General features: G+C 30.8%; 1 protein-coding gene across 1 annotated transcript; it reads right to left on the bottom strand.

The window, feature by feature from the left end:
• Nucleotides 1-13,087: 13,087 nt before the first annotated feature.
• Nucleotides 13,088-14,191, bottom strand: LOC112419833 (probable serine/threonine-protein kinase DDB_G0271402). Its single transcript, XM_024777807.2, has one exon. It carries the CDS (start codon nt 14,005-14,007, stop codon nt 13,237-13,239), a length of 771 nt encoding a protein of 256 aa, XP_024633575.1. The 5' UTR covers nt 14,008-14,191; the 3' UTR covers nt 13,088-13,236.
• Between the last annotated feature and the right edge of the window lie 2,176 nt (nt 14,192-16,367).

The following is a 16,367-nucleotide window of genomic DNA, read 5'->3' as shown; positions in this document are numbered from 1 at the left end:
GGTTTCTTTATGATAATTACTAATTTAAACTTTAAAATTACATTCATCAAATGTAATTTAACATTGAAGTCTTCAAAGTAAGGCAATATTTCTATAATTGAAAAGTAAATTAATAATAATAAATATTAAACTTGAAATTAAGAATAGGCTTAATTGTTTATTTTTTTGGTGGTGTACATGGTTCGAACCCCAAAATTTACATATATTATACGCATCGTCCTTATCAAGCTAAGCTCACGGGGACACTTAATTGTTTATTTGACCACAGCCTGGCTTTTACCTCCACGTTTATTATTTTCTTCACATGCCTTACTTGCTTAATTTTAGGAACCACTCAACCACCCTATTTAATCATTCCATGCCTATTTATCCCTTAAAAAAGTGTATGTATAAAAGTGATCGGTAGCACCGCATACAGAGGTTTTTTGACGGTGTAATAGTTTTCTCTCGTTTCAAAATTGAGTTTCTGGATTGCATTTGCTGTCTTGATCAAATTCGAGTTGTTCGTCGCCGTTTATATGATTCATATGGAGAAAAACTATCTAGGAAAATATGCGCTTGTAAGACAGATAAATTCTTAATGATAGTGACTTCGTCACCGATTTGTTATTTTTCAGGTTGCATATATGAGCTGTTGGGGGAGTGTGTTGATAGAGTTGTATCAGGCCTAGTTATACAATATTAAAGATAAATTAGTTTATTGATTTATCTCTTTTTGCTTGTATTTGATTCATGTGTATAAGTTTACTTTGATTATTATCTAGAGATAATTATCATGACTAATTTATTCTACAATTAGAAGTAACAAAAGAAGTCAAGAAGTTATAGATGTCGAAATTGCAAGGTCGGACGTCGTGACCTGGGTTCGAACCCAGAACCTCACAATTGTGTGTGAGTTTAATTTCAGCGGATTACCACTTCATCTAAGATATAAAAAAAGAGTAACAAAAGAATACTTACTTCTTGATAAGCAATATTAATGGTGCTAAAAATGAGCTGTTAAAAAAAAAGTTGCTAAAAATGGAGATACAGTCATTGTAAAAGTAATCGAGTGACCAAAGATATTCATACAACTCATTAAAAAATGAGATAGAGCAAGATTTTCTTGCAATCAGAGACAAAAATAAATCCTCGAAGACCAAAGTAGAGAGCCAAATGAGATACAGTCATTATAAAATAAGGTTGAGTGGAAACTGCATAACGGAAAACGGTGACCAACCCATATTTTAATCTTGATAAAAAAAGACAAAGAAGTTTCCTAGAAACAGCGAATAAATGCAATGCTAATAGGCGTTCATGTGAAATTCGAGAGTTATAGCAATGCTCTTTAAAATTTGTGTTTTGGTCCCTCATTTAAATATTTGATCTAAAATATGGTGATAAATATGTTTTAAATGAAGTTTCAAAAGATTTTTTTTACGATTTCATAGATGTTGAATGTTGATACTTTTCCATTCATATCATTAGTTCACAAATGCGATGGAAAAATCAAAGGAAAAATGATAAATAATAGAGGGAAGTTCACATATATCTCATGCATATTCCTTCAAAAAAAAATATATCTCATGCATATTGTCATCATTAACAATCTTGATTTCATTTTCCCTTTTCTGACAAAACAAGATTTCATCATATATTCACTAAAACCGTAATTCAATTCATAAATAGTACATTTTGGAAATCTAATCAGGCTACTACAATAAAAGTATCTGCATTACACACATGAATGTCAATATTGGGGGGGGGGGGGGGGGGGGGGGTGCTCCCTCCTCTCCATCATTCAAAGTGCTCTCGTCATCAATCTCAGTCTCAGGAATTTTTTCCATGTTTTCATTCTCGCAAATTTAGAGGCATCGCCGTTTCCAACCTCATCCATGCACAAAAAACATTTCTCTCAAGAGAACATGCATGTGAATATCACGCCTTCTTGGATTTCTTATCTCACAAGTATAAAATTGTCGAAGGTGCACATAAAAAATAAACGATAAGACAACTCTTGATGAGCTTCAGATGACAATCTAAATATATTCATAACATCAATAATAACCATTTTACAAAACAAATTCGCACGAGTGGAATATCTTTCCAATAATAGTCGTAAAAAAACACTATTTGGAATTATTTTATTGCTTACCCTGGATAAAAAATTGCAAATCTAGGAGACCATTTACACAAACCAGAACTAGCATACCAAAGACAAGATTTTGTTTAAAAGTGTTGCTGTGCCAAATCTAAGAGACCATTTACACAAACCAGAATAGTAAGAATTGGTTGATAATAAGTAATAAAATATAAAATATCAATGTCACTTCCACAATCATAGCACAATACCGGCAATTGTGACATTCTCAACAAAATCATTTTGCACAACTATAACAAACATATCAATGCATTACAGAGCAAAACAGAACTAAGTATGATATATCACAAAATAAAGGACCGAAAAAATAATCTATTCTCAAAGATTATCCCTCTCAAATTTGCAATGTTCTATACTTAGTATTCTTAATATATAGTAACAATCCCACATAGTCCTGGGTTTACATAAACATGATGAATTGAAATTTCACTTGTGATTATCATATGAATTTAACCAGCTGAAGATATATACTCTAGAGAAATCCGAGGCAAAAAACCTTTATCTAGCATAAAACTAAAACATTTTTTGTTGATCCGTAGTGAAGCACGTGTAAAGAACTATCCTGATGTGCAAGCTTTCTAGTTTTACCCATGCCTCTGGTGCACTTTCAATGTCTGCAACCTCTCGAAGAACTTTATCACCTAGGGAAAGAACTATCCTGATATGCGCCTTGTAGACAATGTCTTATTTTTCTTTTATCTGAATTAGCATATTTGAGATCCACTAGAATTACAAAATTTCAATCTTGAATTCTTATTTCTTAAACTGAATTGCTGGAAAATGTTTTTTGTTATGTTTATGGTATGATATATGTAGCAATTCATGAAAATTGTAATTTAGTATATTGCCACTATGTTGCATTGAATTTGAAAAAAAATTAGGAACTAATTATGTCCATTCTTTGTTTATTGTTGAATTAACTATTATCAAGGGAAATAGTATCAAAGATAATAGCTTTAATAAATCCAAAATTAAAAACTACTTATGCATTAAATTTAATGAAATAAGATACTACAGTTCTCAATAATAATCTACCGATTAAAGATGGCAGCATATTTAATTGCAATAGTAAGTAATGGTTTGGACTCCATCCAATTTTGCAGCAACATAAGTTTCTAACAAGGCATAGCTCTAACATTAGTCCCACATGAACGAAGTGTATCAGAGTAGGAGATAAAACGAGGGTTAAATGCATAATTGTGTCCACATATTTCTTCGAGCATCATATAACTTTCACCCTCCAAACCATAACTATAAAGTTTCTGTTCCGTTGCAAAGACTAAGAGACTACCATTCATAACCATAAACTTTCTAACATTGGGATTTGTCTCATTCAATCCCAATGCTCTTACCCTCACTTTCAATACCTTTTTCCACGAACCTGACTCATAGTCTTTTATAAACCAAACCGTGAAAACAGAATTTCTTAATTGCACCAAACAAATAGAACTATTGTAACTTGTCTTTTTACCCTAGTTGAATATGCCCATGTTGCACATAATATGACAACCTTTTATAGCTTCCCTTCACAACTTAATCATGGTTGAAATTCCATTCTCTAGATTATAAGACATTATATATGGCTTATAAAAAGGACTAGATCTTGCAATGTAAGAAGCGCAATCTGAGATAAAATGAAGGCATCCCTTGTGAAATACATGCATGTCAAATTCCATGTTCCTACCACTAGGTGAAAAACTATGTTTCATTGTTGTCCACACGCCTTCTTTGCTATCATAAACACTACATGTATAAGAAGTTGGTGACCACACACCTGAGTTTTCCAAAAGAAACACCTTGTAGTCATCTAAAGAGCAACTAATATGAGGTTTATACCAACAAAACTATGGTTTCTTTGAAATGACTCAGGAGTAGGAAGTGAAAGACCAGGACTTAGTAACTGGATTACATATTACAAACTCAATCGGATCATGATCATTAATGATGTGACCAACAACTAGACCATTACTAGAAGCTAAGACAGAAACTGAATTTGATAGGAAACTCAAAGCTTTGTTAGGGGCACCAGAAGGTAAAGAATGTAACTCTACTATTTCAGTATAACTTCGACCTATTTGATCGGGTTGAAGAATGAAGAAGCATGTGTCACCCCTCCCAAACATATTATGTGCCTGCTTTGTTTTGAAAAGTGTTTCTTCCGAAAACTGGGAGGATGAATTGCAAGTTGATTTGAGCTTGCAAATGCCTTTTGCCGGTAGCCAAGAAAATATCTCAAAAGCAATATTTTCTTGAGAAACTTCCATGTTGAGAATGATGAAAAACAAAGAAATCTAGTGGAAGATGGTGGAGGGATTGTAAAAAGGAGGAATAGAAAAAACAAAAAGCAAAATAACAATTGGAAGAGGTGATGGAACTGTGAAACAAAGTGTTTTTTCTGAGTTGCTTTAGGTTGTTTTGAGATGCATGTATATATATAGAGTTGCTTTAGGTTGTTTTGAGATGCATGTATATATATAGAGGTTTCAAACACCGAGCCATAGCAATATCGAATAAATTTTTTAAAATTGGGAATATCTTTTTTAAAATCAAAACCCTTGTCTATCAATTAATGAGAATAAAACAAATTTGGAAAGCAAGTAAATTATAATAAATAATCACATTTAAACCCTTCCCTTCTTAATCCAACTTTGATGATAAGGCTTGACCAATCCCAATGGATGAGTGACAGGGCAGCATAAAAAACTTTAAATAGAAAAAAGTAAATACTAATTATTAGAAGAAATATACTAAAGACCGGTGCTAGTCACATCCCAAAAAAAATAAGTTACACCCCAAAATGACTAATATACCCTTTAAATAAAATAAAAATTTCAAATTAACTAAATTTACATTAACGTAAATTGAACATAAGTAAACTTAATTTACATTAACCTAAATTGAACATAAGTAAACTTAATTTACATTAACCTAAATTGAACGTAAGTAAACTGAATTTACAAACTGAATTTACATTAACCTAGATTGAACGTAAGTAAACTGAATTTACATTAACCTAGATTGAACGTAAGTAAACTTAATTTACATTAACCTAGATTGAACGTCATTAAACTTAATTTACACTACCTCTTATATACATACGTAAACTAAATTTACATTAACCTAAATTGAACATAAGTAAACTCAATTTACATTAACCTAGATTGAATGTAAGTAAACTGAATTTACACTAACCTAAATTGAACATACGTAAACTTAAATTTACATTAACCTACATACGTAAACTACACTAACCCCTTTTATATACATACACGTAAACTTAATTTACACTAACCTCTCACTTAAAATCAAATTGACAGACATATCTCATACCAAAACAAACAATAAACAAATAGAAACTCATCGAAAATGAAATTCATGAAATTCACTAACCTTTATGAATATAGTACAGATCAATAACAAAGATGTTGATTCAGATATTGGTTGCACATCTACGGTGATTTGTGAATGAAAGGGGGTAAGGGTTCAGAATGATCATAAAAGATGGGTTTTTAAAAATTTACATGAAGAGGGCAATTTTGGTATTATTGTAAAATTTTAAATAAATTTAGATGTAACTTGTTTTTTTTTTGGTGTGACTAGCACCAGTCAATACTAAAACATATCACTGGTTGAAAAGTTTACCTTATTAGGTTTTTATTCAATTTTTTTTTTTCCTTCTGTTTTCCAATTCCTAAATTAAGTAAAGCCTGATTTGAATTTTTTTGTTAATTACCTTCAATTTAAATAGGTTAAATCACTTAATTAGGCAAAACAAAAATATCAACATTATAAAATCAACTCAAATCCATTAAAAAATTATTAAATTTGAGTTATTTCTTATCTAAATCCCTTAAAACTTTTTTAAATATGATTACGGTCTAACCTATTTAATAAGGTCATATATACTCATGTTATGGGAAAACAATTATGTACAAGTTATGGAAATTTATCTTGTTCTTATCTTCATATTTCATTTTAATCTAAAAAAATTTTGATAAATTTTTTAATCTTTTAAATAAATTTTAAACTTATTCTTAATGTTTTCAAAAGGTGTTAACCCATGTAAAAACTTGACCCTGTAATCTCAACACACATAGGAGAAGTTAAATTTTACTTAAGACAATTGTAAAAATAAAACATTTGTGCCACAATTATTGCTAATTGTTAAGTGAGTTTTTTTTTTTGTCACTAATTGTTAAGTGAGTTAAGTTCCCAACTTTTTTCTCTAAATTTTAAGTGAAACTTGATTTTTTTCCCAACTTTTTTTTCCTTCCAAATTAATCATTGTCTTTAACTGAAATCAATACTATCTAAGTAGTAAGTCAACAAGTTTATTTTCTTTGCATATTTCCGATACAATTTACGAGTTTTATGTGACGGAAGTATTGTCTGAAATGTACTCGCTCTTTTGAGGCATCTTTAATACTCTCTCCATCTTAAAATAATTGGCCTAGTTGATTAATTCAAATAGATTAAAAAAATGTATAATTGAAAGAAAGAATTGTTGTTTTTCTAGTATCTTTGTTTTTTTTTTTTGACAAATAGTATCTTTGTTGTTGTATTCACATTTACAATAAAAGTAAAGTGACAGATATTACAATTGATTTATATAGTATTAATTAGAGTGTATAATTGAAAAAATAACAAATAATGTTGTATTAAAAATTGAGATGAGTAAGTCATTTTAGAATAATTTTTTTTTGGCAAATAGGTCAACTATTTTGAGACGGATGAAATATCTTTTAATATTACTTTTTCTTTGTTCATTTTCATTGCATCTTTTGGTCTACCAAAGCTCAATCTATATTTTCTTCACTAATACACTTGAGGTGTTAATTCAATGGTAAGAGTATAACATTGTAAGTTAAAGGTACAAATTTTAAATCTCATAAGGGACAGTTATAAAATTACTATTAGTGTCACTTGAGTCTATGCCTTTCTTCTTGGGTTTTCATCAGTTTTTTTCTGAAGTGGCCTTCCTTGTGACAGAAGTAACAACTTTTCTTGGTAGTTGTTTTGCTCTTTTGTTTGTTCTTGCCATTGCGACCCTTCTTATCTGATTTTCCTTTGACATATAGACCCTTAACATTTCCACTTATCTTTGTTTGATGCTCCAACCTCCGTCTTCAATTAGTGTAATCTTTTCTTCATGTACAGTTTGTTCGTCAAAGATTTGTCGTGTGCAAGATTTCTAGTTTTTAGCCATACCTCTGATGCACTTTCAAGGCATCTTCCAAACCTTGATGAACAAGAAGCGCCTTTTTCTCGACCCTTTATAGACCAAAGTCATCGTCACAAGTAAATTTTTCAAATTTGAATTTTATTGAACTCATCGCAGAATGCAGCAAAAGAACTAGACAATTGTTATGAAACTGAGCCAGCAAACTGCGATAAAAGGAGAGAGATTAAGAGCACAAGATTTATTGAGGTTCGGATCAATTTCTCCTACATCCTCACTGATCATGTAACCTTATTCCCTGATTGAGTAACAATGTAGCATCCTCACTGATCATGTAACCTTATTCCCTGATTGAGTAACAATGTAGCGTACAAAAATTTTCCCCAGCTCTCACAATTTTCTCTAGTGCTCATCTGAACTCTCCACAGTTTGATCTTGAAATCACTTTCCAGTCCAATAGCTTGCTTTCTACTGCTTCCCTCTAGTTTGTTGAAACAACAACTAACTAACTCTATTTGCCTAAAACAGAAAAAACGAGGCAAAGGCTAGCTATCGCAATAGCTTTATAAAGTTGTTAGGCATTTACTTACTAATTACCATTTGAGATCCACCAGAATAAAAAAAAAATTCAATCTTGAATTCTTACAATGAATTGCAGGAAAATGTTTTTTTGTTTATGTTATGAAGTAGCATTTGCTTTCCTACTTCCTTTTGTCAATATTTATGTGAAGAACTTTTGTTAGAATTATCAAACGGCAAGATTTTATTTTAAAATAAGCCAAAGGAAAATTGATGATAAAAAAGACACCAGGGATAAAATAAAACACACTAAAAATTCAGTTGAATTAACTACTACCAAGAAAAGTAGTATCCAAGAAAATAACTATAATAAATCCAACACTAAAAACTACTTATGACTTAAATTTGATAGAATAAGATAAGATACTAGAGTTCTCAACAATAATCTACGAATTAAACACGGCAGCATATGTAATAGCAGAATTAATGTTTGGACTTCATCCAATTATATATGCAGCAACCAAAGTTCCTACCTAGCAAGGCATAACTTCAGCATTAGTCCGACACAAACGAAGAGTATCTGAGTAGGAGATAAAGCGAGGGTAAAAACCACAACTATGTTGGCAAATTTCCTCCACCATCATATATCGTTCACAGTCCAAACCGCAACTGTAAACCTTTTCTTCTGTAGCAAAAATTAAAAGATCACCGTTCATAACCATAAACCCTCTAACATTAGGATCTTTCTCCTTCAATCCCAATGCTCTTACTCTCACTTTCAATACTTTTTGCCATGAACCTGACTCATAGTCTTTTAAAACCCAAATAGTAAAAACAGACTTACTTAATTTCACCAAACAAATTGAACTATTGTAACTTGTCTTTTTACCCCAATTGAATATTCCCATGGTGCACATATTATGACAACCTTTTATAGCTTCCCTTGGCAACTTAAGCATAGTTGAGATTCCGTTCTCTATATTATAAGACATTATATATGGCTTATAAAATGGACTAGATTTTGCAAAGTAAGGATCGCTATCTGAGATAAAATGAAGGCCTCCTTTGTGAAACACAGGCATGTCAAATTTCATGTTTCGACCACCACATGAAAAACCACTTTCCATTGTTGTCCACACACCTTCCTTGCTATGGTAAACACTACATGTATAACAAGTTGGTGACCATTCACTTGTGTTTTCAAAAAGAAACAACTTGTAGTCATCTAAAGAGCAATCTAACACGAGGTTTATACTACCAGAACTATGGTTTCTTTGAAGTGACTCGGGGGTAGGAATGGAAGACCAAGACTTTGTGACTGGATTGCAGATGAAAAACTCAATTGGGTCATGATCATTAATGGTGTGACCAACAACTAGACCATTACTAGAAGCTAAGACACAAATTGAATTTGATAGAAAACTCAAAGCTTTGTTAGGGGCACCCGAAGATTGTCGGTTTTCAGGTAAAGAATGCAACTGTACTCTTTTTGTGTACCTTTGGCTTATTTGATCGGGTTGAATGAAGAAACATGTATCATCCTTCCCGAACAGATTACGAGCCTGCTTTGTTTTAAAAACAGCTTCTTCCGAAAATTCAAAGCATGAGTTGCAAGTTGATTTGAGCTTGCAAATGCTTTTTCCGGGTAGCCAAGAAAATATCTCAACAGCAATGTCTTGAGACACTTCCATATTGTTGATAATGATAAAAAAGAAACAAAGGATGAATAGATGAAGTGCAAAGGAACACCGATTAGAAGAAAAAAGAAAAAGAAGAATAGATGAAGAAGGAAGAGAGGTGACCGAACTGTAAAGGTTAACTATAGTTTTCCTGAGATGCCTTAGTTTGTTTTGAGGTGCACGTATATATAGATGTTTAAATTTTGAAATATGAAACCCTAGGCTTAAACAAAAAGTAATGTTTATTATGAAAACAAATCTTTTCAAACTTGAAAAGATAAAACGGGTATCTTGGGGGCAAAGATAAGCCTCGGTAACAAACTATTATGTAAAAAAATAAAGATGAAAATAAAACAAACTTTTTTTTTTGAAGGAAAAACAAACTCTTTTATTTTATTTTTGGGAACAATTATGTAGTAGTTCCTTCCTCCCTCCACTTTGTATTCTTTCCAAGTATTTATTTTGACAATCTTTGCCTCTCTTTTTTTAATTGACGCATTTACTCTTTTCCTTGATCATCAAGACTCAACACAAACAACCATAAATAATTCTTGATGATCATTAAGACTCAACTCAAACAACTGTAAATAGAAAAAAAAAAAAAGTAAATAAAAATTATAAGTAGAAATATGAAATTTATCATTGGTTGTTTACAAGTTTACCATACCAGTTTTCTATTCAGATTTGAAATATGTCTTTTTTACAATAATTTATGTTTTTAATTACTTCTATATTAATGGATAATGTTTCATGTACACACTTTTTCCATACACACATTGTACCACTCTATGTGAGAGTGTGTGAGAGACAATACATGTGACTTTTTTTGTGTGTGGGGGAACCACAAGGACACTTGTCAAAATTGTGTGTGGGTGTACAAGTGGTACATGCCACCTAAGGTGGTCTATGTATCACTAATATAGGTTAAATCACTTAATCAGGCAAAGCAAAAATTATCAAATTCTGTAACAAACTTTATAGAATTAAATCCTTTAAAAACTTATTAAATTTGACTTATTTCTCATCTCTATCCATATTTATATTACATTTTATCTACTACAATATCTATTTATTATGTTAATGAAAAAATATACAACTACTCTAAGAGTTTTGTTAACTTTTTGGCTTAAATGATCCATTGGTCCCTTAATTAATTTCCAATTTTCATTTTGGTCATATAAGTAATAAAACGTACATTTTGGTTCCTTAGTTTTCACACCGTTTGCCAAAAAAATCCCATCCGTAAAAAAAAAATACTCTCCTGTTAGTCTTAGCCATGTGGCGCGTCCTACGTGGCTAGTATAAAAGGATAAGATTGAGTCTAGAGAGAGAATTAGAAGGCTGTTTCAGAAACAGAAAGAGAAAGAGAAGAAGTTGAAACGAAACGCTGAGAAAGAAGAAGAATTTTGGTGAGCTCGAGGAAGAAGAAGAAGTGGAAACTGAGTCGAAATCTGGACATGGTTGGCTCCGATGAAGATTTTGATTCGAACGACGAGGTTAGTTTACTTGTTCCTTCTCCATTTCGAAATTAGGGTTTAGGTTTTGTTGCGAAACCGGTATAGGGTTTTGGTTTTCGTGAGTGGTTTCTGGTTTTTAGTTTAATATAACATGCGTTCCAAAGTTTAAAATTGGACCCTCTATTGGTAATATTGGTAATGAAGACAATTTTCTTTTTTGTAGAATACTTTTGATACTAAGAAAGAAAAGTTTGTTTAGATACATCAAACTAGTGAGAAAAAGGATGAAATATTTCCCAACATCACTATGTCATTCAATGAGTATTGTGATAAAATCCTCTATTTAGTTTCATTCATGAAGATTTAATTAAACAAGAAAATGATGAGAGTATTGGATTTAAGGGTTGACTTTAATGTTGAAGAAGTGAATAACGATATTGAAGCATTAATTGGGTGGTACAAGTGAAGTGATACAAGGTATCTTAATAATGTTTTCCATGAAGTTTTTGGTACAAACATGAGGTTGAACCAGCTATCTAGTAGGATCTATGCCAATGTTGAAGAAACCGCCGCTACTATCAAATATCTAGGCAACTGAGATTACAATATTTAGAGAGAGGAGCAATAGTTTAATGTAATTTCGGACATGCATAATTTTGTTCTTTCGAGTGATTTTGTGGGTAGATGATGAAGCTAGAGATCAACTTGTGTTGCAGTTCATAAAACTTATGTTGGTCATATTTGTAGCTCGAATGATGCTTATGATACTCGTCTCTTGGTCAACAAGTTTATTTTCTTTGCATATTCCCAACACAAGTTACGAGTTTCATGTGATAGAAGTATTGTCTTAAATATTTTCGCTTTTTGATGCATTTTTAATACTGTATCCATTTTAAAATAATTGATTTAGTTGATTAATTTACATAAATTTTAAAAAAAGTGTATAAATAAAAGAGAGAATCGTAGTTTTTCTAGAGTATCTTTCTTGTTGTATTCACATTTACAATAAATGTAATGTGATGGATATTATGACTGATTTAAATAGTATTAATTAGAGTGTAAAATTGAAAAAATAACAAATAATTTTGTATTAAAAATTGAGATGAGTCGGTCATTTTAGAACAAATTTTTCTTGGCAAATAAATCACCTATTTTGGGATGGATGAATCATCTTTTACTATTATTTTTTCTTTGTTCATTTTCATTGCATCTTTTAGATTACAGAAGCTCAACATATATTTTCTTCACCGATAAACTTGAGGTGTTAATTCAACATATAACATTGTAACTTAAAGGCACAAAATTTAAATTTCATAAGAAACGGTTATAAAATTATTATTAGTGCCACTTTAATTAATAATTAATTTCTCTTTCTCTAATTTAAAAAATATATGTATAAAAAAATCTTCACTAATTCACTCAAATATATTGCATGCATGTCTTTTTAATGATATTAGTCTTCATCAAAACAATAAGTATAATTGCATCGCATATTCTCAATACAACTTCCAAGTTTCACAACACAAAAAAGAAGTACTTCTTCCGTCTTTAAATATAAGTAAAATTTACTTTTTAAGTTCATTTATTTAATGATGTATATGGTTCATGAACCAGATACATATATCATTAAATGAATGAACCTTAAAAGTCAATTTTACTTATATTTCGAAACTGATGGAGTATTATCTTCAAATTTACGGTCTCTTTTAGTGCATCTTTAATACCTTTTAGTTTCATTGTTTGTTCTCAGTACACTTTTTGGATTCCTAAAACTCAATTGTTTGGATAAATTCTCAAGAAAAATATGCTCAAACGTATCATCTCAAATGTGTTGTCGACGCATCTTTTAATACATTTTAAATTAAGTAAGTCATCAATTTTAATTGCAATAAATGTTTCCAATGTAAACTACACATTCCAAACACATTTGTTAAGTTCAATGTATGCATTGCTCAAAAAAAAAAAAGTTCAATGTATGCACTATATCTGAAACGTTTTTGTTTGATTTTTTTTTTTGTGACACTCTAAATCTCAAACACGAATATAAAAATAAAACACGTTAGTTTTAAAGAGATCAGTCTCAAGGCGACTTATTTACACTTACACAAAATACTTACTAAAAAACACTAATTAAACACCAAATTAAAGGGCACAATTAAAACTGACCTAACAATTGAGTATTGAAAAACAAAGAAGCATACAATAATTAATTAAACTACTAAAAAAAAAGTAAACATCACAAATTAAGCATGCATATTAATATTAGTTATCTGATGGCTCCGACTTGACTTTTATCCCACTTGGAAGAGGGGTGAGAGAAATCATATTATGATCATCATTATTGATTGAAGCATGTGACTTATCAGCACAAGCAACAACAGGAACAAAAGTAGTTCTTCCATCATTGAGCTTTTGAATCTGAAGACGCGGTCTCTTTCGAATCCTAGAATTGTATCTCTTTTTTCTGTCTTCTTCACTTTCGAACTTGTAGTGACTTGATGAAACATGATTAGCAAATTTTTGTGATGTTTCAAATATTTTGTTGCATTGGGAACATGGGTATGGTCCATGTTTCTCGTGTGGTAGGCTGTGAATTTTACCATCATCGATATTTTCATTGCTCTTCTTCTTCTTCCTTTTATCATTCTTGTTAATATCCCTAACATCAGTAACAAATAAATTGATAGTTTGAGAAGGCAGTTCTTGTAGTTGTGATGATAAGCCTACATGAAGATCAAGATGAGAAGAAGTAGTAGAAGTATTCATTTTCATCATCTTGTTGTTGTTGTTGTTGGCGGTCTTGTTGTTGTTGTTGATGATGTCATCATTAATATTAATTGATGATGTTGATGTTTGCAGATGTCCAAACTGAGCTTCAAGAATCTGCATCGCTTTTTTGATTCCCGGAGCATGACTACCAAAATTATTGATCCCAGCTGATGATGATGAATCCGAATTAAATGATGAATGAGTGTTTATCTTAGGGGTTGTGTTGTAACCATTCATCCATTGAAAAAATCTTTCACTGTTCATATTGGTGGATTCAAGATGAGGAGAAAAAGGGGAAGATGAAGTGTTTTTAGATAATAGATGGAATAGAAGTAAAACTAAACTCGGATGAGGGGGAGTAAGGGGGGATGAAGTGTTTTTGCATCCTGATTAATTTCTAAAAAATTTAAGGTCCAAGTATTATAGTTCAAGCTTAACCACTGTATGATCCATCCATTGACACATTACCATCTTGCATGTGATTCACTTGGATGATTGCATGAAAAGCACTTGGATGATTGCATGAATGCCACTTGTCTTGTTGCATGTGATTCTCATGCCACTTGACTTGATGCATGTAACTTTCTTAGACCAAGATTGATTGTAGTCCCACATCTATAAGCCATTGGATGTTTGTTTCTTCTTTTCCTGGCCCATGATTTATTTTGATTAAAAAAAAAAAGTGCAAGTTGGAGAGAGATCGAGAGAGTGTCTATTTTTCTTTGGGTTAATACTTAATAGGCCTTTTACCCCTGTAATATAGTCACTTTTGGTTTTTCTCCTGTAAATTTTTTTTGTCAGATTTCATCCTTGTAATTTTTTTTTTGTTTTAGAATACCCCCCTAGGCATGCTGACTGTGCATTTTTGCTTATGTGGCATGATGCGTCACCTTTTTCTGATGACCTGGCGCGCTGACTGTATAATTATTTTTTTTTATTCGGTACACGTGGCATTTGTGATTTTTTTATAAATAAAAATAAAAAAATTCTTAAAAAACGAAAAAAAACTAATAAAAAAAAATCTGGAAATATTTAAAAAAATTGTGGAAAAGATTATTATATATTGAATTTTTTTTTTTCAGTATATCATATTTAAAAAAACTAAATTTTCGAAAAAAATTATGGAAAAGATTTAAATAAAACTTCTTACTTTTGAAAAAAAAATGAATTTTTTCCATTTTTCCAGAATTTTTTTAATTTACCGGTATTGAAAAAATCTGGAATTTTTTTTTTCTTTCTAAATATATTAATTTTTAGAATTTTAGATATATATTAATCTTTTCCAGATTTTTCCTATATTTTTATTTTTACAAGATTTTTTTAATCATTTTTTTTTATTAATTTTTCCATATTTTTTAAATTTTTCGGTATTTTTTTCATAAAATTTCCAGAATTTGTTTTAATTTTTTAAGATTTTTTTTTGTTTTTAATTTTTTTTATTATTATTTAAAAAAATCTCAAATGCCACGTGCACCTAATAAAAAAATAATACATTCAGCGCGCCACGTCATTAGAAAAAGGTGACACATTAGCAAAAATGCACAATCAGCATGCCGAGGGAGGTATTCTAAAACAAAAAAGTTTTACAAGAATGAAATCTGACAAAAAAATTTTACAGGGGAAAAATAAAAAATGATCTATATTACAATACAAGGGATTAAATGCCTATTAACCCTTTTTATTTCTTAGGGAGTTGTGAACAACAACCGAGTATCGAGAAAGTCGATTATTTTTTCGTCTTGTATTCGGATCAAATTCATTTGACTTTTTGAATATATTATGCTTAAATTTTGTTACTAATGGAATAACAATTTAATTTTATTATGAAATATTCTTAAAGTACTTTCATATTATTTAGGCTTATTTGATTCAAAGGTCCCTCAAATAATTTCAAGTTTTCATTTTGATCCCACAATTAATAAAACGTACCTTTTGGTCCCTCACTTTTTTATCTGTTTGCCAAATAAATCCTCACAGTTAAGTTTAACTCAAATGATGTCTATGGTGGACCAACCTTAAGAGTGGTCCACCATAAATTCTATTAATTATTTTAATTTAAACCGTTTGATTTTTTTGTTTAAAGCATGACCGTTGGATCACGTAGATGTATTTTATCTTACGTTGAACCATCAACACTTAACTTTTTTTTCTTCTTATTCTTCATCTTCATTGTTATTTTCATACATCTTCATCCATATAAAACCCAGAAAATTATTAAATATTAAAAACTCAACTTTATATATATATATATATTTTTAAATTAGATCTCATCAACTCTTCAAAGCCAATCACGTAATCCCTTCCACAAACTAAAAAAACCTTCATCTTCATCCCTTCCCCAAATTCTCTCATCATCAACAACACATCAACCACATCAGCAACAACACAACAATAACAACACGGAATCAACAAACAACATTTGCGTTTTTAATTTCAATATCGCTGGCAACATATCTAACGAGAAAGGAGGGTAGAGATAACAAGTGAAAGTTACTACAACTTTGGATCTAGAATTGAATCCATGGCCGCACTGAGGCAACACTCGAATTTCATCTCCGGCGGAGAATTCGCTTAAACAGACAGCGCAATAGAATTTCACGGTGTATTCCTCTGTTGCTGTAAGC

This window comes from Medicago truncatula, chromosome 3 (assembly GCF_003473485.1).
Source record: "Medicago truncatula cultivar Jemalong A17 chromosome 3, MtrunA17r5.0-ANR, whole genome shotgun sequence".
Lineage (NCBI taxonomy): Eukaryota > Viridiplantae > Streptophyta > Magnoliopsida > Fabales > Fabaceae > Medicago > Medicago truncatula.
This window is presented reverse-complemented; position numbering and strand designations above follow the sequence as displayed.

Coding starts and splice junctions, on each gene's coding strand:
- LOC112419833 (XM_024777807.2), bottom strand. CDS start 14,007: ATGAACAGTGAAAGATTTTTTCAATGGATGAATGGTTACAACACAACC.